The following is a 24,978-nucleotide window of genomic DNA, read 5'->3' as shown; positions in this document are numbered from 1 at the left end:
GTCACAAGACGTAATTTTTAAGTGGCACTATTTTGTTTGTTATATACTTTCAAATTCTCTGAACATCTGTCACTGTCATGCTTGATCCCGGACAGACATGCATGATATTTCTGAAGGCAGTTCTAGACACTAGAATATGCGGATTGTTCATCCCAGGACAAACTGCTGCTTCTAGAACAGGCTGAGATTGTGTAGCCCGGGAGATGGCTGAAGCACTAGGTTGCATATCTGTCTCAATTTTGATGATTTTCTTAGACTGGCTTTACATGAGGAAAATAAGGGGAAGGTATGTCAGAAGTGGGTCTGTATTATGTCCTCGAAAAGGCAGTTCAGCGAACGGCATTTACATCGAAAATGCCATTCAGTGAACTCGCTCTTGTGGGGGGGGGGCTGCACCCCCACCCCCGCTAATTATATATACCAACTCCTAGACTGCACTACAGTGAGGAAAGGGCAAATTTTCCGATTTTCACTGTACCGTGATCTCACTATGAACACTTCACTGACCAGTATTTTCAATGTAAATGCCGTTCGCTGGATTGCCTTTTTGGGGACATAATATAGACCTGCCAGAAGTTTATATAAACAGCATTGCCTCCTGGAGAAAGTAATCTTCTTTATTCCTCTTGTCAAGAAGGAATTTGGGTAGTGAACAGACAGTGCAGGTCATTCCAAGCACATTGCAAAACGTTTTGTGATCCTGGAAAGTTCACAGATCTTTACCACATATCTTAGATTAGACATGAGGGCACACGATCCACACAAAAGTAGAAGAAATGGTCCAACAAGCTCTGGAAAAACATACATACGTCATGGAAACTGTGAATTTGATTTGCACACCACAGATTTTCAAGTTTGCGTTTATTTATTAAACAGTGACATACTGACACCACAGTGATGTTTCAGATTAACAAACAAGGAGGGAGGACAGCATTCATTTCTGCTATGCAGACCTACTGTAGTAGCATAGCCATTGACCTTGGAGTAGGTTCTTCAACTTCAAGCCACCTAGATCCTAAACTGAATCAAATTAGCAGACTGTCTGAGAGGTCCTTTGCCAAGCCACTGGAGTGGCAACTAGAAAAGAAAGTCATTAGACATAAGTACAGAAGTGGAGAGTCCCACAGACTTGTCTACTTGTCAAGACAAGGATAAGCATCCAGTAAAGAAATTCTGCTCCAGGTACCCATTCAAGGGAAGCTTAACAGTCAGTGTCTTTTCTATCCTCTGGGTCAGGGGTCTTTTCTCTGCATTCCCACTTATTCCACTCCCTCCAGGATTACCTCTAGAAGCATAATTTCCAAGATGACTGCACAATGATCAGTAGTTATTTTCAGCTCTCCTAGTTTGAAAACTGAAACACAAGTGCCAGGAACTCATCACTTTAGTAAATTCAGTTACTGGCTAGTGAGTACATTGCCTGGATGTCAGCAAAGAAACTGAGAGAGCCTGAAAGAAACTCCACTAGAAAATGTGAAGAGTAAACAATGACTGGGAAGAATCCTGCAGCTGTTCAACAAAAAGCAGTTCAAGATCAAGCTTTGATGCAAGACATGGCTTCCAGCAATCTAGAGGAGTATATCAACTGTAATAAAAGGCTGGAAAAAATAGAAGACACTTTAAAGAGGTATTCAGACGAGCTGATAAAACTGCAGAAATCAGAGGCTGAAATGAAGAAAAGGCTGGCTGAGTATGAGATGTTCAAAAAAATGGTAGAATTAGAGGACATAGCACATAAGAAAATGTGAGCTTTTCTGCTGTACCAGAGAAACTAGAAGGAACATACTGTATTCATTTTTGAAGGCACAGATAAGCAACTGGTCTGATGTTCCACAGCAGGAGCTGTTAACTGAAGGGGCACACCATGTGTATGTTGCAAATCTGGACATGAGAAATGGGTCAAGATTTGTATTAGTAAAGATGCAGACTACCAGCAGAAAGTGTTGATCCTGACAAAACTGTGGCAAAAAGGCACAGTATTAAAAGTTGGAGACAGTACAATCAAGAAAATTATTATTCACTGTACATTAAGCAGAAGAGAAACTCATTTATTCCAGTGATCAGAGAATGTCGAGACAGGTGTGAAATTCAAGTGGCTGTATCCAGCTGGTTTTAGAATATTTTTTTTTCTTGGAAGATCAGTGTCATTTTTTTAATGCAGAACAGGCTAAGGAGGAAATACAAAAGTTTATCCAATAGAAAGTGCGCCATCAAGCAGAAAGTGGAACTCTGCTTCTCATTCCTGATAGTAAAACACAGTGAGAGACTTTGCCAGTGAAACCTTTTGCACTATTCCAAAGGAAAATGCTTGAAAGACACAGAAAAGCACGACTTGACCAGAAGAATTGAGAGTACCTTGGAATTCAAGCTGAATCTGGAGTTGGGGGATAGAGATGATCAGGAAGAAGACCAGCAACATGGACATTAATGAATAAATGCGAGACTGCAAAGCATCAGTGACATTTGTGAAATATGGCTCTGTAAGAAAAAGTGGAAGAGTGGACTTTTGTTGACTTTGTTAAACTTGTGGGGAACTGAAAAGCATTTGCCTCACTTTGTCATTAATGTTTTGAATGACACTGAGTGGAAGGGAATAAGAAGGAAAAAGGTAAAACAGTTTCTGCTTTTAACAGTATTTCTATGAAACTTTTCATAATACAAATTCCATATATTGTACTAAAGTATTAATTGTTCTTGTATGTGGTAAAGGTACTAAAGTAAACAGATGCATTTTCTTCCTTACTTCTTTTTTGGTATTAGAGAAGAAAAGGTAGACAAAAGCATGTTTAAACTAATAAGCTATAACTTTTGTTTGTTGAGATGGGGAATTGGGGTGCAAAAGTACACAGATCATAATATATGTAGAGCTGATATGTTTTCTCTTATTTTGCATAGGTGAATATCTGGACTAAGAGCCCTGGAATTGACTAATAGATTTTAAGTGGAAATAAATAGGAGAACAGCAAATATAATGAAAAGTTTTCCTTTAGCAGTAAGTGTTTCAGCTTGTTTTTCAGGCTGCAGTAGAGGACTACATTTTTTTCTCGATTCCATAGAGATAAGCTTGATAATAGGGCAAAAAAAGAATACTGTTTTTTTTCCAAGGCTAAAAGTTAATGTTTTCTGAAAGCATGCAAGTTTTTTTCTCATATGGGTATGGGGAATAAAGATAAAAAGAGAACACACAACAGTTAGTGTAAGCAGAGAAACAGGCAGTCACATGCATCCTACCATGGATAAACTCAATTTAAGGTTAATTAACATTTGTGTTAACAGCTGTCTGTTTGGGCAAGTGTTCCTGCTAGGAGGGTTAAACTTAAATTATTTGAAGATGTACATAGTTATGTGCGTTTGCATTAAGTTTACAGGTTATGGGGGTGTTCTAGGTATTTTTTTATGTTTTTATTAAGTCAAAACATCTTGTAAAATGTGACATAGGTTCCAGTGTTCATAGGTTCATATATTGATGAGAACACTGTATAAAGGGTGAACCTGCCAGACATTGATGGGTGCATTGTATCACAAAAGATGGAACTAGACATTTAAACAAAGATGACATCTATATTAGGTGGGAATAGTGACTTCCTACCATGATGGTGACACTTTCCATATTATCTTGGAATGTGAATGATTTCACAGGTATAGACAAAAAGGAAAGAATATTTAATTATGTTAAGAAATGCAGACTGCAAATAGCAATGCTACAGGAGACACTTTTGGAAATCTGATAAAGGATTTTGGGATGGATATTCAGTAGAATATCAAGGACAAAGGAAGAGTATATTAATTGTTAGAGGAGCTTCAATAGTCATAGAAGACAGAAAGATAATGGCAGTTTATGGTAGTAAGGGTCTACTGGCAAGGGATGAGGATTACTCTGGCACATATTTGTATTCCACCTAAATCTGCTTAAAACATGGGAGAGAAAATCAGCTTTCAGCAGGGAGTATTACTTATAGCTGGAGGCTGGAATTTGATTTGCAACATTGAGAATGTATTTGAGGCATATAGAAGGTAAAATATAAGAGAGTAGATTTTTGAAGAAATTTATGAAAATATTTGGTATTAAAGACATGAATTCAACAGTAGGAACTCTGAAAGAATTTACAACTTATTCCCCAAGGTACAATAACAGGGCTTGACTAGACACATTTTTCACAGGAACATGTGTATTTGAGAACTTTGACACACACCCAATAAGTATTTCAGACCTTGCACCAATAAATACCAAGATAAAAGCTCTGGGTAATGAAGTAAATATAAGACGGTGGTGCTTCCCCACCTACCTTTTAAAAAGAGAGAAAATTAAGGAATGGATGGTAGAAATTACTTTGGAGTTATTGGGGAAGAATTTATAACTAGTGAGTGGGATACAATGAAAGTAGAGTTTAGATTATGGTAGACATAAAAGAAATAGAGCTGGTTAAGAAGTAACAAGAATTTAGAACGGCTGACAAAGATTAAATAGTTACAGAATAAGGGTGAAAAGATGATGCGCAATTGCAGAGTGCTGAAGAGAAAAAAGGGAGAACCTGGATAATATGCATGAGTTTAGAAAGATTGCTGTTAAGCAACTGTTTTTGATAACCCAGAACACAAAAAACTGTTGGCACACTGAGTTTGGCAGCAGAAAGTAGAAAAGTGTGTTGCCAGACCTAAGGAGCTTATAACAAGAAAAGTAACCTGAGATCCTTTAGAGGTATAGAGACATTTTTGGAAATTTTATAAAAAATTATATAAAGCAGAAAAATGGGGAAACCAAGAAAAAGCACAAATAGAAGTATTTATGGAAGACTTAAATATGCCAGTGTTAGAGGTGGATGAGGCTCAACAATTAAGATGGAAGGAGATGAGATAAAGGTGATGATGTATAACCAATCTGCAGGAAAGTATCCAGGAACAGATGCTATTCCAGTGGAATTTTGGAAGCGTATCAAAACCTTCAGTTAAATGTTCATGTTCCTTTGAAATTTAATTAACGTGTAGCCTACTCCAGTTTTTGTACCTTGCGGAATATGTAAATTCTAGAAAAAATATGCAAGAATAACCTTTTGATCTATTCAAGCTAAGCTAAAACACCAAGCAGTAGTAGTAAGAAATATTTGTAAATTAAACACCAAACAGTAGTAAAAAAAAAAACTTGTTGAGATCAAGATTTCTTCACTTTTTCAAGTTCTTCATACCAAAATAAATCATTTTGTTGGGACTAAAAATAGTTTCACTTAGTAGCAAAACCAATACTTCTTACTACTACTACTACTGCTTGGTGTTTTAGCTTAGCTTGAATAGTGCAAAAGGCTATTCTTTCATATTTTTATTAGTTGTTTTGACCTGATCCTGTTATTGGGATTATCCAGTTCGAAGGGATATTTCAGAGCTACACAGTTAAGGCTCCTATACATAGCATAAGCAGAAAACTATAAATTAAAGTGGAAAGGGATGATTATGAAACATGGGGGAAGTCGAGAAGGTAAGTGGGATTTTGGATGCAGGCCTTTAAGGAGAACAATAACCATGCAGAAATTTATATCCATAAAGTAGCAGAAAGTATTCTAAGAACCAAACCAACACAGGAGTGGAGAAAGGAGATTCTTCCAATAGGGATGACTGCAATTAGGGATAGAGACGATAGGCAAGTGGTCAGAACTTATTGACGAAAACTGACAAAGGAATGAAGATATTGGGAGCAAATAACTAGAGTGGGAAAGATGATAGAATGGGAAGACGCCAAGAATTTGTTTGGACTGCAGGTTAGAGATTGCCTTCCGCATCACGGATTGATATCAGAGTATAGGCAAAGGGAAAGAAATAGGGGGGGGGTCCTAAACAAAAGACCAGCACTGGTAGCGTTTTTAATAGAATCTAGAACAGAAGTAATTAATAGATCATATAAAATATTGCATGATAACTTTAAGAATCAATCAGAGAAGGTTAGAAAAACTTGGGAAGCGAGATTGGATAAGCAATTCACAAAGAAACAATGGGAGGATATATGTATGTCTCCCAAATATGCAACAAAATCTAGAAGATTTAGGATTTTTGCCTGGAAATGTTTATATAGATATTTTTATACCCCAAGTGGACTCCAGAAAATTTTTCCACAGACAGAGTAAATGTTGGAGGTGTGAAGGGGAAGAAAGAGGTAATTGGGAACATATTTTCTGGGAGTGTGGTGAGTTGGCAGACTTTAAGGATTCCCTTCGGGATGCACTGTCTGAGATGCTGGGTGGGCAGATTGGTCTGACGAGGGAAATTATTTTTTTAGTTATAGTCCACTACTCTTTCCTTTTTTTTTTGTATATACCTGTGGGTTCACATCCAAATGTAATAATGAAAGGGTTGCAATTATGGTAAGAAGTTGTTATTCCCACCTGTTATTTATAACAGCTTTTTTTAAAGTCTTGTTTCAGCTTTTGTGTTACATGCATATACTAATGTTTGGCTGGTTGATCTTGATACAGTTGTTTCTTGTCATATCCATTTGAACCTATGTCACCTCTCACAAGACTATGTTTTAATGAAAACCCTCCAACAACCCCCCCCCCGAACCAGTTAACTTCATACAAACACGCAAAACTATATGTACGCATTCAAATAATAACCCTCCTAATAGGAACTATTGTCCCAGATTGACAGCTACACTTGCAGGGTTTGATTGACCTGTAATGGTTATCTGTGCTAACCTATTTTTCACGAAGCGTTGTCTGTCTTACTTTATTCCTATTCCAGATGTAGAAAATAACTTGAATTCTTTCAGAAAACATTACTTTTAGCTATTGGAAAAAAGTTTTGTTTGTATTGCCCCTTATTGCCTTGTCTCCATAGAAGCAGAACCAGATACACAGTTGTCTTCAGCAGGAAACTTCTCATGTTACTCTGTGGACATTTATTTGCTAAAGGAAAACTTATTACATTCAGTGTACTTTTATTTACTTGCTTCTACTTAAAACTCATTAGAACAACCCAGAAGCCTTAATCTTGTCATTTCCCTATGCAAAAGTAAGAAAGAGTATTAGCTTTACTTGTATCTCTGTATACTTTTACAACACATCCTTCATTTCAACAACATAAGATTACAGCATGTTATCCTAAACATGACTTTGTCCAGGCTTTCTTATATTTTTACATTGCAGTGCCTGCATTTGTTAAAACTAAACAAGAAGGAAAGTAAGAATAAAGGGCATCTGTTATACTTTAGTATCCCTATAACACAAAAATAACTGAAAGTGCTGTGTTATATAACATTCAGTATATGTCATGTTTTATAAAAGTATTGTTAAGAACAAAAATTGTTTTACTTCGTTGCCTCTTTTTTTTCTGCTTAATATTCTTCCAGACATAACATGATGTAGGGGCATCTGTTTGGAGTCCCCTACAAGTTTAATAAAGTCAAAAAAGTTCAACATTTCCATGTTTTCTTGCTCTGCAGTATTTCACAAATGTGATTAATGCTTTGCAGTCCAACATTTATTCATTAATTTCCAAGTTGCTGGTTTTCTTGCCATTGATCTCCATCTACCAACTCCAGTGTCTGGTTAATTTCTAATGCACTTGTGGTGGTTCTAGTCTACTCCTGTGCTTTTCTCTGTCTCTCAGGCATTTTCCTTTTTAACGTTGGAAAAGGTTTCAGTAGCAGTGTCTCTCTGAGCTTTATTATCTGAAGAATAATAAGCAGAGTCCCTTTCTTTTTTATAGCTTATTTTTGTTGGACTTTTGTACATCTTCCTTAGCATGCTCGGCATCAAAAAATTATTTTGAGACTCCAGGAAAAAAGTATTATGAAGATAGCTGGATACAGCAACTTGAATGTCACACCTGTCTTTTGACACTCTCTGAATGCTGAAATAAATTTACTCCTCTTTTGCCTGGTGTACAAAGAGCAATCACAAACACTCTACTGTCTTCAACTTAGCACTTTGTCCTTCTGCCACAGTTTTATCAATCAGCTGTTTCTGCTGATAGGATTGCAGCTTTACTGTTAGAGGTTTTGACTGCTTTCTCACAGTCCGGTTTGGAGCATACACACAATATGCCCTTTTACTTAAAAATTCCTTCTGTGGAATTCCAGTCCAGTTGATTATTTGTGCTTTCATAAAATTAATAATCTGTTCCTTCCAGTTTGTCTGTTACAGTAGAAAATCTCAAGTTTTCCCTACCTGCTCTGTCTTCTAATTCTACCATTTTTTAAACATCTCTTCCTGAGTAGTCTCATATTCAGACAGCTTTTTCTTCATTTCGACCTCTGAATTTTTTAGACCCAAAATCAGAAAAAAGGCCAGCACCAAGGAAGGTTCAAAAGTAGTTTAATAAAACTGAAACTAGACCGATTTCAGCAGCAAGGCTTTCATCAGTAGTATAGTCCCTCTGAATTTTGCAGTTTTATCAGCTCATCTGAATATCAATTTAAAGTTTCTACCATTTTTTACAGCCTATTGTTTTTTCAATTGATGTGCTCCTTCAGTGTTTTATTTATTTTATCTGAGCACATTTGACTAATTTTTACCTCTAGATAGTTTAGTGGAAGTCATGTCTTGCAGCAAAGCAGTAGCTTGAACTGCTTTCTGCTAAACAGCTGCAGGATTCTTCTCAGCCAATGTTTTTCCTTACCTTTTGTGGTTGATTTTTTATCAGGGTTTCTGAAATTTTCCTTCGCTGGCATCCAGGCAGTGCACTTACTAGCCAGTAACTGAAATTTATTCAAAAATACAAATTCACAAGCTCTCTTTTCTGAGCTTCTGTTTTCATACTAGGAGAGCTGAACTTAAGCTGTTACTGAGTGTGTGGCTATCTTGGAAGAAGTCTCCAAGAATTTTGTTTTATTGAGCACATTGATCCCTAACCAGTAGAACTTGATCAGGATAACATAGTCAATCTGTCCCATCTTTCTTATACCTTCGTAAACATTACCATAGTAGTCATGTGACTTCAGTCAGTTAAATATGCAGATTGAGTATTCACACAAAAAATATTTACACACAACCATCTTGTATCCAAATGGTCATGTAATTGTTCCATCACTCGCCTACCATTACTTGAATGTCCTTACTGAACCTCATAACTACTTACTCTCTCTGTGTTAATATTTCTCTTGATATCCTAATAAATTTCATAAATTGTTTTCCTCCTCCCTTTGCCTCTTTTGGCACCTTACCATTTCTCCATCTATTCCCCCTGTCATATCTATAAATCCTCTCTTCCTTTTCTGTCTCTAGCTACTGGCACTGCATTCTTTACCTTCCTCCTCTGCCTCCCCCTCTCTCTCTCTTCTTATTTTCCTACCCTTCGTCTTGCGCATACAAAAATCTCATTACCATCCCTTTCTCATTATGATATTCTCATACACACTATCCAGCTGGATTCTGTTCTAATTTGGATGCGTTTTTGCTTTTGGTACTTCTCATGTACCCTCTAATAGTTGTAATTTGTACTGGTCGATCATAAAACAATTATTACATCCCTGTTTTATAAAATTTCTATGAAACTTTTGTATAATTTTCGGGTTTTGAAATTTCAATGAAACTTTAAAACGTTGTATAACATTGTATAATTTTTCTTATTATGTAACCTAATGTCTTCTTACTTAACTGTCTTGTTACAATTTTGGAGCTTTTCTCCCCGAACCTCCATTGAAAATGGGCTCTTCTGGCCTAGTGGACTTTCCCGGTAAACAAATCCCAATAAATAAATAAATATTTATACAAAATCATTTAAAAAGTTAAATCATAATTGCATTGCTTTTTTGTTTAACACACTAATAATCAGTATATATTGCCATTTCAACTAGGGGGTGTGGTGGGATCAGGTTTAATCTCCCAGTACTTTTAGTATTCATTCATTTTCCCACCATTCCTCCCTTAGGTGCTTTTTCTACTATTTCCACAACAAAAAAGTACTATTCTTAAAATCCCTCCATCTAGTAGAATGTTTATGTAGTGCATTTTTGTCCCCTTTTTATTGATGGAATGCAAATGTTTGCAAATTCTTTTGGAAAGATGTCTCTGCCCAGCCCTTCACAACCCAAACCATTCTCCTCCTTGAGCTACTTTGAGGGTAGCAGGAGGAGGAGGTTTATTTTTGAGAGAATGGGAAAACATTACATAGGACCACTGGGTCTTGAACATCCTGAGTCAAAGGTACAAGCTACAATTTCAAACCAGACTAAAACTTGTATGTGTTCCACCAGTGCCAAAATATCAAGTAAACCTGGTCCCACCTATGTTAAAGGATCTGCTGAACAAGGGGGCCATAGAGAACAGACAAAAACCCAAGATTTTACTTAAGGCTCCTCCTAATGCCCAGAAAGAATGGTGCATGAGGACCTATTTTGGATGTTTCAGGAGGTTCTTCATTAGTCCTAATTTCAAAATGCTACACTTACAAGGCCTTCTAACTTTGTCACCCAAGCATACCTGGTCTCCCTGGACTTAAAGGATGCTTACCTGCATATTCCTGTTGACAGCGTCCACAATAGGTTCCTAAGATCCAAAGCACAAAGCAGGGAGAGATCAATTCACCTCTTTGTCCTCTGGCTTGTGTGTTACCCAGCATATTTAGAAAGTGTGATTTCAGTAATATAATATTGCAGGACAAAAGATATACACTTCTACTCACCACCTGGATGACTGCCTGATTCAAGCAGACACTATGGAGAAAATTTAACGGACCCTGAGTTTCACAGACCCCTTTTCAATGTCCCTAAGTCAGACTTCAGCACAGCAAAGAAAATAGTGTTTCTGGGGACACTGCTAGACACAATTATGGAAAGCCTTCCTTCCAGAGGACAAAGTAGTCTCTCCAATCCTCTTTATCCTTTCAACCGTAGAGAAGCAGTTGATCATGGCAAGAGTGCTTCTCAGCATACGTGGGTACATGTCATCATGCATACTTATGGTTGTATGAAGAAGTTGCTGTGGTGACAAATTATGATAGCATTCCCAATCACTGGAAGTCCTCATTTCTAGTCTACATTGCATAAAGAAATGACTCTCATGATAGAAAATGCAGCGACAACTCAGTTTAGGGGTATCTTTCAGACAAACACAGGGAACCCTGATGCTGACTACAGACTCCTTGGTCCTAGGATTTGGACACCCTTGTGGGACTTAAGAGCATGAGAAAGAAAAACACAAACATGGAAAAAAATGTCTGTTCTCAAAAGTATTCACACAGGTTTAGGCACAGGGGACTCTCCAAATCCTTAAGGATAACATCACTGTCATGTACAGTGGATATAAAAAGTGTACAGACCCCTGTTAAAATGCCAAGTTTTTGTGATATAAATAAATGAGACCACAATATATAATTTCCGAACTTTTCCCACCTTTAATGTGACCTATAACCTTACAATTCAATTGAAAAACAAATCTGTTGGGGGGGGGGGTAAAAAGTACAATAAGCTGGTTGAGTAAGTGTGCACACCCTTAAACTAATACTTTGTTGAAGCACCTTTTGATTTAATTACAACATTCAGTCTTCTTGGGTAGGAGTTTGTCAGCATGGCACATGTTGACTTGGTAATATTTGCCCACTCTTCTTTGCAAAAGCGCTCCAAATCTGTCAGATTGCAAGAGCATCTCTTGTGCACAGCCCTCTTCAGGTCACCCCACAGATTTTCTATTGGATTTAGGTCTGGGCCATTTCAAAACTTTAATTTTCTTCTGGTGAAGCCATTCTTTTGTTGATTTGGATGTATGCTTGGAGTCAGTGTCATGTTGAAAGGTGAAATTCCTCTTCATCTTCAGCTTTCTAGCAGATGCCTGAAGGTTTTGGGCCAAAAGTGACTGGTATTTGGGCCAAAAGTAACTGGTATTTGGAACTGTTCATAATTCTGTCCACCTTGATTAAAGCCCCAGTTCCAGCTGAAGAAAAGCAACCTCAAAGCATGACATTGCCACCACCATGCTTTACCGTGGGGATGATGTTCTTTTGGTGATGCGAAGTATTTTTGCGCCAAATGTACCTTTTGGAATTGTGGCTGTAAAGTTCAACCTTGGTCTTATCAGACCATAGCACATTTTCCCACATGCTTTTGGGAGACCTGATGTATTGTTTTGCAAATTTTAGCTGGGCCTGGATGTTTTTCTGTGTAAGAAAAGGCTTCCGTCTTGCAACCCTTCCCCATAGTCCAGACATATGGAGAACCTAGTACCAACCTATGAACCTATAAATATTGTGGGAAGAAATATCCAGGGAATTGTTATGGCTAGGCTTGCATAGGCCCTAGGGCCGATAGCCTAGTACCAACCTATGAACCTATACGGGAGATTGTTGTCACATGTAGTGCACAACCAGCAGTTGCCAGAAATTCCTGCAGCTCCTTCAGTGTTGCTGTAGGTCTCTTGGCAGCCGCCCTGACCAGTTTTTGTCTCATCTTTTCATCAATTTTGGAGGGATGTCCTGTTCTTTGCAACATCAGTGTTGTCCCATATTTTCTCCACTTTGTGTTGACTCTGTTCTATGGTATATCCAGTGGTGGTTGTTGTGTCTTTCGGCTTTTCCCGGTTATGGGTCGCCACAGCGGAACTCCGGTCCGCTAATGATTGGTAGTTGATTTTTACGTGCCGAGTTACCAGCCCTGACGCACAGCCTTCAACAAAGGTACACCCATTCACGCATGTCTCCATGCAGAAGACGCTCTAGCTGAGAATCGAACTGGACAGCATGGTGTGGAAATTTTTTTGTACCCTTCTCCTAACTGATACCTTTCAACAATATCATCCCTTTGATGCTTTGTAAGCTCTCTATGATCCATGGCTTTTGCTGTAGCAGGCAACTGAGTAAATGTCAGGAAAATCCTACTAGGACAGCTGAACTTTATTTGGGGTTAATCAGAGTCTCTCTAATTGATGGCAGGTGTGTACCCAAGATGACTGAATGCTGCAATTAAATCAAAAGGTGCTTCAACAAAGTATTAGTTTAAGGGTGTGCATACTTATGCAACCAGCTTATTGTACGTTTATTTTTGTTTTTCAATTGAATTGTGCAAGTTATAAGTCACATTAAATGTGAAAAAAGTTTTGAAATGATTTATTGTGCTCTTATTTTTTTTTAATATCACAAAAACCTGGCATTTTAACAGGGGTGTGTACACTTTTTATATCCACTGTATATCAAAAACCAAAATGGGCACTGGCATGCTTGTGAGATTGCCCAGACGTTAGGCCTGACTGTTGGGGCAGCATACATCCCATCATAATAGACTGTTTTGATGGACAAACTGAGCAGATCCAAATTCCAAACAGGCTGACATAAATGGATGCTAACAGGAAAGTCTTTGTGGGATCTGACCAACAGGTGATACATAACAGAGGTAGATCTTTTTGCTTCTCCTGGAAACATTCAGCTATGAAAGCTGTGCTGCAGAACAGCAACTCCAGAAACTTGGAAAGTAGACGCCTTCTCCATAAATTGGGCAGGTCTGTTTTTGTAACGTTTTCTTCTTTTATCTCTGATCACTGGCACATTGCAGAAGGTCAAGGAGGAGGTGAATCCAACAGTCATTCTGATAGCACGCCCATGCACAGACACTCACACCAGCCTTTGGTTACTTGCAGGCAGGATATCCAATTGATGGTGACTGCAACAGTTAATGTACCAGAACATCTACGATTATGTTTGGTTCATAATGCTGTACTCTTACAATACCTTCCATTATATCAGTTAGTTATGCAGTAGTTGTTTGGACTACATCTGATGGTGATGAAGTAACCACATGGAAGTCTAAGGAAACTTACCTTCTTAATGCCATATTAAATGTACACCTTTTGGAGCTCTCTTCCTCTATTTTTATTTGCCAAAATGTTTGCCTTCCAGCTAATATTGAATAGTATTTACATAACTGAAACCATTTCAGTTGTAAACATTAGGTAATGCTTTCATTTAATCACTTTGTTCAGATCTTGTAGCTCATTACTGATGTGACTGTTGTCTTCCTTCACAGCAGTTATTGCATTGTTCAACCATTCTGTTGGTTCAAATTGCTTTTAAAATGGTACCCACGATTTATATGTTCTTCAGCTTCTAGTTTTCTTCTCTTGGTACTTTCTCTGCTGCATATATCGCTGTCAGGATTTGTTTCTAAGTGGCACTCCTGGCAAAATTCATAAGCCCATAAATAAATTGATATAGTTGTGAAGGATATCATTGCTAAGGTTCTGCATAGTATTCAGGATGTGTCTGGGTATTACTGTAAATCTGGTGTGTCCTTCCATTGTCACTGTTGGAGTATTCTTCAAACTGTAGATTAACAGCAAAACACATCCACTTTCCTTAATTAACTCATAGAAATATGTCCTAGGCATTTCAGTTGCCTTGCATGCAACTACAGTAGTCTGTGAAATCAGGTCGGTTTCTCAGTAGTCTTCCCCTCTTTTTAATCATAAGGGACAGTGACATTTAACCAAATACACAGTCCTTGGCTAGATTCTTAAGCTCAATAGCATAAGCATTTGTAGTATGTGTAGGATCTTCTACCTTGCAAAGAACAAATGGTGAATAAGTGGCAATATTTTTCTAAGAAACTCAAGTGTAGAGTAAAGTCTTGAAATATTTTAATAGTACAGGTGGTCTGAGATGGTCTGTAGACTTCTTTCAGCCCTAAACACACCTTTAGTACAAATCTGAACAAATCAGCACACACACACAGCGTTATATAAATAGCATTTAAAGTAATATATTAAAAGTGTAGTTTCCTTATTTTAAAAGTATTAATTTCATATTTCCAAAATAAGATGGAAAAGCAGAAAAATAAATATAGAAAAGTGCACATATAATGAAATATCAGATTAGTGAATAATTTGTTTAACCTTGTATACAAAAAATATAAAAAACAATACTAAAAATGGTCATTTAATCCCGGAACAAATAATGTCCCTAATTTAACTATCCAGTGCTATTCCTTTTTAGCTAGTAAGTCTTGCTAACCTAATTTATTTGGTGTAAGCTGTATGTTCACTGCTGTAAATAATTCTTTAGTTATGTGGATATTATTTCTCAGTCTCACTTCTGATACCATGTAACATGTTTGTCATGATGGCACCAGTAAACAACAGATAATGTTTGTCCTTCAGCTTCAATAAAGTGTTTATTCAGATTGTACATCCAGAAGAAATGTGTATGAATCCTTTGGCTAAGTACGTGCTTCCAGCTTAAGCAAAAGTGATCCTTTGTGCACCCATACCTAAAAAGGCTCAAAGTAACTGCAAGGATGACCTCAGTCTAATGGGACCACTTCTCCACAAGAAGCCAAAAAAGTCAGAACCTAAAAGTCTTATTTGGCTAAAAGGAAAAGGCCTTCAGTTTGGTGCATCTATAAATAGGTAGAACCAACAGTTGCCCATAGGTTTTATTCTCAAGTACCTGCAGAATTTTCTGAGAAGGGTTTAGTTTATTCTTTATTTAAGGCGCCCTTACTGGCTACTACAGCATGCTTCATTGGGATCATCCTTTGTCATTCCTTTTTCAAGCAGTAGCTGAATTATTGGGTTCTCTGGCTTTTGCCATGCAGGAAGCCTATCCACTGCCCTTGCAACTTCTACTTTCTTATAAAGCAAGTGACCTTGTCTCATTTCATCTAGTTGTTTACATTACATTTGTTTGCCTTTCTGCCAGCTTGTTTAGCGTTTAAATCCTTTGCTATATTCTCTGCCCCATCTTCCACTGCTGCACTTATGTTTCTCCATCAACAAGGAGGTTGATCCTATTCTGTATTCCCTTTCCATCAGGTATGTCTGAGTTAAATGCACTGAAGAGGCACGGACCCAGGGCAAACCCCTGCTGGATTCCACTAGTCATTTTCTTTATTCCTGGCACTGTCTCACCACAATGTCATGTCCTGGCATTCAGCCCTGCAGCTATTCAGTTCCTCAGTCTTGACTACCCCCAGCATCTCCAGTTTCCTTATCGGCCTTGTGTGTGCAATCAAGTCATGGGCCCTGCTGAATTCCAGGTAGATTATGTCTGCTTGGTATTGTCTTATCAAGTTCACTTGTAATTCATTCATTAAAGTGAATCCAGGTTGACTGACAGGTGCTTTTGGCAGTGAACCCACATCAGTTGCTCTTGTTGATCTCATTGTCCTCTAGAACTAATACCAGCCTTCTCAAAATTCTTTCCATGATTTCACTGCCACTGTTAACCTAACAAGCTTGTAGTTCCCTGGATATTTCCTGTTTCTGCATTTCTACAAGGGTTTCACACTTGCTAACTTCCAGTCCGCCAGCATTGTTACAGTAGCCAGTGATCCACCATGTATCATAGGGCGTCTACCAACATGCTGTGCCTTATTCTCAGCCATTTCCCTCTGAATTACCACCTCTGTTCTGATGTCTCTTCATTGTTTCGATTCTGGCCTGCTTCCTTCCCAGAATGGTACCATCCCTTCATTTTTTGAGGATTGGTGCAAAGTACATTTTCTGGCTTTTCCCATCTTTGCTCTCCTGCCAAGTTCTGTCCCTCCCTTCTCTTTGCTAGGTGTGTAAAAAGTCTTTTCTTTCCATTCTGCTAACTCCTGTTTAATTTTAGCCTTTGCTGCACTTACCATCTTTGTTGAGGAACTGGATAGCTGCATGTTTAAATAGGACACTGGGAGCTGTGATGAAAGGGACACTCGTGAATTGGTGAAGTGACTAGTAGTGCACTGCAGGTGTCTTTATTGAGTCTAGTACTCCATTTTATTTCAGACACATCTGAGGGTAGGGAGAACAGGATCAAACTCTTTGCTGATGACACAAAAGTTTATTAGTAGAGGGTTTGGGAAGAGTCTAGCAAAGGATTGAAAAATATGGACGTGGGGCAGAAAACTGGCATTTCATATTTTTTGCAAACAGTTGCAGAGTACTGCGCTTGGGCCATAACAGTCTTGGTGTGAAATACTAACTGGGAGTAGTGGAACTGATGGCATCAGTGCAGGAAAAGAATGGGGTGGTGTTGATCATACATGGGCTAGATCACAATGGGTAAAGTGAATAAGCAGTTGCAGCAACAAACAGAATGCTTTGGTGTATTATCAAGGTTACAAAAACAGAAAATGTTTCACTCTACAGGGTCTTGCTCAGACTACAACTTGGGTACTGCATGCAGTTGTTTAGAACAAGTAAGCAAGAGGAATATCACATTGCTGAAAGGAAAGCTACCAGAAAGATCCTTTGATGGGGAAAGAATATGACCACAGGCCATAGCAGCGGGAGATGTTCAACATATTGATAACTGCTGCAGTAGCTTTAGCTATGTGGGTCATGTCATGCATACGCAATAACAGCTAGCCAACTTCCATAGTTTCAGGGCACATTCCACATGCCCAAACTTTGTCAGCTCAAACTAAGCTGACTAAAAAGATAGGAGTGGGCACAAAGTCCTTTAGAGCTTTCCTGCCACCAAAGCGTACACTTCTGTGAAGTTTTCTAAGATCGAGTCGTCTTGTGTTGTTTTGCTAGGCAGACAAGTTTCCTTTAGGAAGAATATTCCATTTAAAAAAAAAACATATTTGTTAATACATTTCTGTTCAGAAAAGTTATTTTTAAGGTAGGAGTTTGTGGTTTAACAGACTGTCATGAGACTTTTGTAATTTTAAACAAGAGTGCATTCTTTTCCTTTCCATTTAAAAGTTGTTTAAAGTGGCTGAAAATCATTTTTCTGTAGAGAAATTGTGCTGGTTACTTTGGGGGCCGGCAAAGTGTTGTCAAGTGCTTTTTTGTGTGAAAAAGTGACATTTAAAGACCTTTAATTTTGACAGGCTTTTGCTGCTTATTTTTCCCAGAAAGAGGATATACATTTTGAGCTTGACTGTGAAACAAACTGCCGAGCCTTCTTCCAACCACCAAAAGAAAAAGTTAAGCAAACAGAATTTGCTATCACAGCAGGCTAGCAGTTTGCCTCAGCCAAAGATCGGCTCTGTTGTGGCTACTGTGTTTTCCTCAGACCTCTATTCTTTTACTTTAGACCCCTCTGGTGTAGCACCTACAGCTGCTATGGACCAGGGGTTAGACACGTTCTTTGTGGCTGTTGGGTCCCCATAGTGGGCAAGAGAGAGCCATTCTTGTCGGTCTTGAGAGAGGGAGCAGGGAAGACTTCACTTTTTTTCAGAATGTTGTGCCCATATCTGGGGAAGCTGCTGCTGCCATTAATAACACTGTTGGCCCCATTTTTCCTGTCAAAATGAAACAGAAAATTAAACATGTATCTACTACTACTGGAATAGGTGGTGGAGAAGGAATCCACAGAGATGGTCAAGGGTCATTGTACAAGTCAAGTAGTGGTATGTAGGGAAGATTGAGGTAGAACGTTAAAGCACTTAAATGGTCAGAATAGGTATGCTTATTGACTCCTTTTGCTATACGTAATGTAATATATTTAAAAGATGTATTTTAACGCACTGTAACTTCCAGTGGGCTGAGCCTAAGCCTTTTGACAGAATCAAATTGACCTCACATTTCAAACTAATGTTCATATCTCTGGAAGTTTAAGGATTAAAAAAAGAAGTATAAGCGGCAAACTCTTCAGCACAAGCTATTTTAAAGTGGTAGTATTCTTTAGGTTCTAGGTCTTAAAAATGTTATAAGTCACAGTAAACAGTAACTAGTACATTTGTAATATTTTGTAAACAACTTACAATATCTCAGCAACCGCTCAAGTTATATACATACTGTCATAGGTTCATAGATTAGTACTAAGCTAACTGCCCTTGCGAGCCATTTTAAGCCTAGCCAGTTATCCCTTGTGAGACTCAAACCCTGCACCTTGTGTTTGTAAGGCAAACACTTTAACCATTAGGCCACCCTCCCAACCTTATTAATGCAGTTAAGTTTGCTATTGTGTTAGCTTTAAGATTAAGTATTTTAAAACTTTGTACATAGCATGGTTTTGGAATTATTGATGCATTTTATTCATCTAGCTGATAGCTTTCATATGAGGCTAAAGGAGGTCTGTCTGTGTTACTTGGTTAAGATATTTAGAAAAATGTGAAAATTATATGTATATGTTGTTGTTGTTGAGTCTTTCAGCTTTTCCCGGTTAGGGGTCGCCACAGCAGAACTCCGGTCCGCTAATGATTGGCAGTAGATTTTTACATGCCGAGTTGCCGGCCCCGACGCACAACCTTCAACGAAGGTACGCTCATTCACACGTCTCCACACAGAAGACGCTCTAGCTCTAGAACAGGACGTCTTACTGTGAGGCAACAATGCTACCACAGCAGCACCACCGCATTAGTGTAATAAAAACAGTTAATATCTATTTACCTGCACTAGACAGAGATCAAATATTAATGCAGTTAAGTTTGCTATTGTGTTAGCTTTAAGATTAAGTATTTTAAAACTTTGTACATAGCATGGTTTTGGAATTATTGATGCAAATGTGGGCACGCAATATTTGATGCCTAGAGGTGTTAGTAGGAGTTAACTGCAGATGCACCTGGAGGTGTCACTCTGATACATTACACATACATGTTTTTGTGGGAAGGCAGAGAATTTACTAAAGCTGCTGAAACTGAGTTGACTGAATATAAGGAAACAGCATTAAGTATATATAACAATTGTGACTGGTACAAACAGCTGTACTCTACCTAAACCTAGATGGTAGCAGTGGGAAAATATTGTCTGTTTTCATTGGAAATTTTAAACTGTTAAAAAAATATTTGATGATAATGATGATTTCTGTAACTGTTGCAATAGTCTTAACTAGTGAGACTTCAGCAACAGATGGCCTGGTGTTGAGCCCACCTTCAAGAGCTCAGAACATTTCCCATCCTAATGGGGTGGACATGAGGACATCCCCAGTGTAAGAACAGTGCCCCCCCCCAAAAACCATTTCAAGTCTTTCTTGCCACCGTTTGCTGCATATTCATGAATTTCATCATGTCTGTATTTCAGTACAGTTTGGCCTGCTGTGAAGCTCAGCATAGATAAGTACCCCACTGTAGATTTTTTCTGTTGCTACTTTTATGGTAGTTGATGATTTTCTAGTAGCTTTGTACATCTGAATATGTAATAGTGCATATGAAACAGAGCTGTTCCCCTAAGCATATTCAAACACAGTTTGGACAAATGAGTGGGAAATTAGAAATTCAACCCTGGCTTGTCCCTTGTGGCCCTTATGGACAGGGGCAGTTTGTAGAGGCACTAAGAAACAGTCATGTACCAAAACCTTTCTATATCTTGGACATTGATTATTGGGGTATGAATTGTTAGGCTTTAAAAGATTCTAGGGCCATTAGACTAGAATATCCTATGATCCTAAGAAAGGCAGATATTCTTGTAGGTAGGTTACTCTCAAAGACCTTCTTACTCCCTGTGTATTCTGCTTAGGTCAGGAACACATTGTTGAGGACTGTAGAGGTTGCCAGGGGTTTACCCTGTAAAACTCCCAGAAGTAAGCAAAATTCCATACAAAACTACATTGATTGTAAGAAGCTTGTGTCCTACATGTGGTCCACCATGGCATCCTTTAGCTTGTCCTTAACCTGCAATTTCCTCCAAGAAAAGAGGGAACTAAGGAGAAGGTCACAAGAGACATGGGTTTGTCTACTCTGTCCAGTGTCTCACCATGGATTGAGGATTATGCCATGATGAAGTGCTTTTGTGGCCCCAAGACCATAAGTTTCAAATTCCAGAGGCTTCTGATAAAGCCCCTTTGGAAGGTATTCACACCAAGGGAAATGTGCACATCTGACCAAGCTTATGACCACGATTCAGCTTTTCCCTTATTGGATGTCTATGACTGGACCCCATTTCATAATCGTACAAGGGAAGGAAGGAAGAGCAACCAACTGTCTTGATAAGATTGGATGTTGGGGAAACCCCTTCCCCCTAAAGCCAGCAACCCAAGTAAAAGAGCCCAGAAGGTGATAGATGAATCACCTGCCTAAAGTTCCCTACAGATTTCTATTGCTTAGTCATCTAAGTCTTTATCACCCATTCTTGCTCATGTTTACAGAACCTGTAATCTTTCTTTGTATGGAGTCACCAGTGATAAAAACAAAAGGGAGCCTTCTCCTCAGAAGGTAGAGGATGACATCTTTGGGTGTAAGGTGGAAAAATTGGATTGTTCTTTCCAAATTTCCTCACTCTTTAGGAAATGACATTGACAGAAATCACCCACGAAGGAAATCTCATTTGAAAGACGCTGTTTCAAATGCGAAGTCAAGGAGACTTAAGATTCCCAGAAAAGGTAATTTGGTTTATTGGGTCTGGATACCCCACAATGTGGGACTTTCCCACAGTTTTGGGGGTCTATGAAGGGTGCCCTTCTTGAAGCCTCAAGCATACTAGACACACTGTCCCCGTCCCTAAGAAACATTGACCGGTTCTTTTTGATCCAGTGGTTTCATAAGATCTTCTCTAGGTAAATCCATGAAAAGTGTCTATGAAAATGGGAAAAAGGGTCCCTGCTGGCATCTCTCACTTAGTATTACAAGTACCAGTATTTCAGTGGAGATGCCAGTATGTGATGCCGTATTGCCCCAAGATGACATAATAGATGTTTTCAGGCAGAAAATGCCTCAGGGTAGTGGGGGACTTTCCATTACTCTTGTGGTATCTGTGGCAAAAAAATACAAATGAGAAAGCCACAGTGGTACTTATGATCCATTTGGAGCCAGCACACTCAGTTTCTGGAAGATGGGATGTACAGGGTATGACAGAAATCCTGAGACTAGAGTTGTGGTCCACCCAGGTCAGCAGGCCAAGGGGGTTACCCCTTATCCAGGAGCCCCACAATCAGACCCTAACAACAGATGCTTCAGACCTGACCTGAGGATGTTCTTAGAATTAGAAGGCCTGTGGGATACAGCCCAAATAAAGTAGCATGTAAATGTAAAAAAGATAGCTTGGTTCAGGTGCTGAAGGCCTTCAAACCAGTCTGAAGTAAATGTGCCCTCTAGGTGAAAGTAGATGGCTTTACAGTGAAGTATTACATCAACAAGCAGGGGAAAACTGTTGCATCCCTTGTGTAGGATGGAAATAACTGTCTGGGAGATAGTTGTGAAGTCCCAGATAATGTTAAAGACCATCCTTTTTCCATGTAATCTGAATTCACATGAATGGATGTTGCATGGATATATTTTCTTTTAGCCTGTACACGGGTGTGGTGTCCTGGTGGATATACCTGTTTGCAGCTGCAAGCAACAGATGACTCAAGAAGTTTTTCCCAAGAACACCATTCAGGGACACTTCAGAAGCAGATGACTTCTTCGAATGGACAGATGTCATCCTTTATGCATTTCTTCTGATCTCCCTACTCTTCAAGGTGATATGGAAAGTAAGAAAGGAGAAATCAAGGGTGCTCTTCATAGCACCCTTTTGGTCCAGGTCGCAGTGGTGGTTCTTTATAGAAATGTCAAGGAGGAACATGACATTTATCTCTGCAGGTGGACCTCTTATCCAGAATATGGAGGGTCCTCGTACATCCCACAGTGTGAATGATTTGACTCCTTTTCCCCTCAGGCACCATTTTACTGAGGATATGTTTAACATACTGAAGGAAGCTACGAAGTCTGTTACTAGGAAGTCTTTTTTGGCTGAATAGATGTTTTCCCTGTGCTGCCAAAAAAGGAATCAGGACCCCATCACAGCACCAATGTCCCAGATCCTGCAGTATTTAAGTTAACTGTTTAATATAAAGTTGTCGTTTCAGCCTGCCCTCCCCCATGGACTTGCCACTGGTTTGCCTAATTGCTGTTAAGCACTTCATAAAAGAGGTCCTGCATTTAAGACCACCCAAGAAAAGGATTGCTTCTTCCTGGAACTTAAATTATCATAGAAAACCTGACCAAATCACCTTTTGAACCAAAAGCAGCGATTCCCCTTAAATTTCTAATTTGAAAAAAGGATTTGTTGTTTGCCGTCACCCCTGCAAGAAGAAAATCAAAACTAGAATTCTTGATGTATAAAGAACTATGTTTTAGTTTTCTACAAAAGATGATATCTCCTTTATGCATAAAAGTAGTTACAGAGCTTGCCCTCATCCAAATTATTCCGTCACCTGTCTTCTTTCTCAAACCACATAAGGGGAAAATGATGCTGCATTGCCTGGATGTACACAGACAGAGATAATTTGTACAAAGCCAAGGATATTGGAAACTCCATTCAGCTGTGTATGGCTCCTGTAACATGGAAGGAAGGGCTGTAGCCAAATAATTTCCAAATGGGTGGTCCATTGTATCATGTTCTGTTGTGTCTACTAAGGTAAGAAAATAGAGGGAATTGCTAGAGCTTACAGCACGCTAGAAGTTTGCTTCCACTGTGGCCTTTCTGTAGGGGCGACTACTTGTGCTGTCTTAGAGGCAGCAATATGGTCCCCTGTTCATGTTTTTTTTTTCCCCCAAACACTGCAAACAGGACGTCTGTCTGTAGACAGGACCTTTGTTTACTGCACCCATCATGTGGTATATACATTGCAACCTAGCCCTTTATTCCAGCCCATCTCCCTATCCTCATGAGCTCTGGGAGTCATTTCAGTAGTCAAGGCTAATGCAAACAATGATTCAAATGAAGAACATGGTTATGTTATGGCCAACTTAACATAACAGTAAATGTAAGAGTAGATCTGTGGTGCAGTACTATTCTCCCAGCACCAGCAATAACATCTCATTCTGTGTTTATGCATCCTAAGCTGGTGTGGGGTACCTTATTCTTATGCTCCCAACCCTTCCTTTTCTTATACAGGGCCTAAGGCCTGCTCAGATCTCAATAGATTTGGGGAACCCTTTTTCTTTACCCTTCCCTTAGCTTATAATTTGGGGACTTTGTCTCCTTAAGTGTTATTCTGTGGCCTTGCTCCTTAGCTTTCAAGGTCGATGCCCTATGGTTTTCTGTGGAAGAAGTCTCTAACATAAAGTGGGTAGATATCAATCTTATACTGGGAATGTTGTAATGATCTTGACAGACGGATGTCTGCCATGCTTGGAAGGGGGAAGGGTACTTAGTTCTGGAACTCAGGCCAGATGTTAGACTTTCTGCAGCTGATGTTCCAGTAATTAGGACTACTGTAAAAGTGATTACTCAACCATGTACTATAATGGAAAGATCTTATACAATTTTACTTTTCTCTTTTAGGGCGCAGTGGTTCTAGTTCTTCTCAACGAAAGTCTGGACGATCCTGTCCCACAGGTGGAGAACCCCATGATGGCTACCTTAAAGAAGAAGGTCACAGTGGATCTGGAGGAGGTGGCAACAGCAATACTGGCTCATCCAGAGGAAGGGGTGGATCTGGTTGGGGAAGAGGTGGGACTGGAAACTCAAATCAGTCAAGACGAGGATCCTCACGAGGAGGAAGGATTCGGTAGAAACACATCCTTCCCAAATAGACAGTATTCCACTTTAAACAGCCTCTTAGCTGCTTCAGAAGTTGGCCTAAAGAAAAAAGCAAAAGATAAACTATTGACTAATTAAATTAAGTGACTGGGATATTTCCTGATGATTTTGAATGTGTAATATTTCAGCGAAGATGGAATCTCTAACATTTCAGGATAGGCCTCAGAGAGCTCCTACGGCAGATTTTCCATTTACCATCAGCCGTAACTGAAATATTTCCCATCTATTTCCTTTTATGTATCTGTTTTGTGGACGTAGACCTACAACAGGTCCCTGCAGAGTGCTGTGGTTTTCAGAGCACTTCCACCATCCGTTTCCGTACCACTGCAAAAGTGGACATTGTCTTCTTAAATGTACAGTTTGTCTGAAATTGTCCAGCTTTTTTGTATGAATACGAAATATAATTTACGCAGGATTTAACAAGAACTGAAACCTGTGTGATGTCTTATTTGTAAATGCTCTTTTAAGTTTTCAGAGTTCCAAGGTTTGAGAAAGAATATATTATTTACATGTAAAAGTTGACAGAACTATTTTATGATTTGAAATTTGATGTGTGTAAATACCTTTATAAAGACACTGGCATGAATTTTCAGTCACTGCAAATTCTGTATTTGTTCATCCACTGAAGGGAGATTGTACTGCATTTCAGGCTATTTAACTATAGTTATATCAG

At 38.9% G+C, this 24,978-nt stretch overlaps 1 protein-coding gene across 3 annotated transcripts in view; it reads left to right on the top strand.

Moving 5' to 3' along the window:
• Positions 1-24,731, top strand: part of WDR33 (WD repeat domain 33) — a gene marked incomplete at its 5' end in the record, with an annotated part of 1,521,229 nt that extends 1,496,498 nt beyond the window's left edge. For all 3 annotated transcript variants that reach the window (XM_044070565.1, XM_044070566.1, XM_044070564.1), the window contains 1 exon segment: positions 24,048-24,731. In XM_044070565.1, coding sequence (XP_043926500.1) covers positions 24,048-24,277 — 230 coding nt within the window.
• Between the last annotated feature and the right edge of the window lie 247 nt (positions 24,732-24,978).

This window comes from Protopterus annectens, chromosome 4.part1 (assembly GCF_019279795.1).
Source record: "Protopterus annectens isolate FY-2018-M chromosome 4.part1, PAN1.0, whole genome shotgun sequence".
In the NCBI taxonomy this organism is placed as follows: domain Eukaryota; kingdom Metazoa; phylum Chordata; order Ceratodontiformes; family Protopteridae; genus Protopterus; species Protopterus annectens.
Note: the sequence above shows the minus strand (reverse complement) of the source record. Positions and strands in the feature narration are given on the sequence as shown.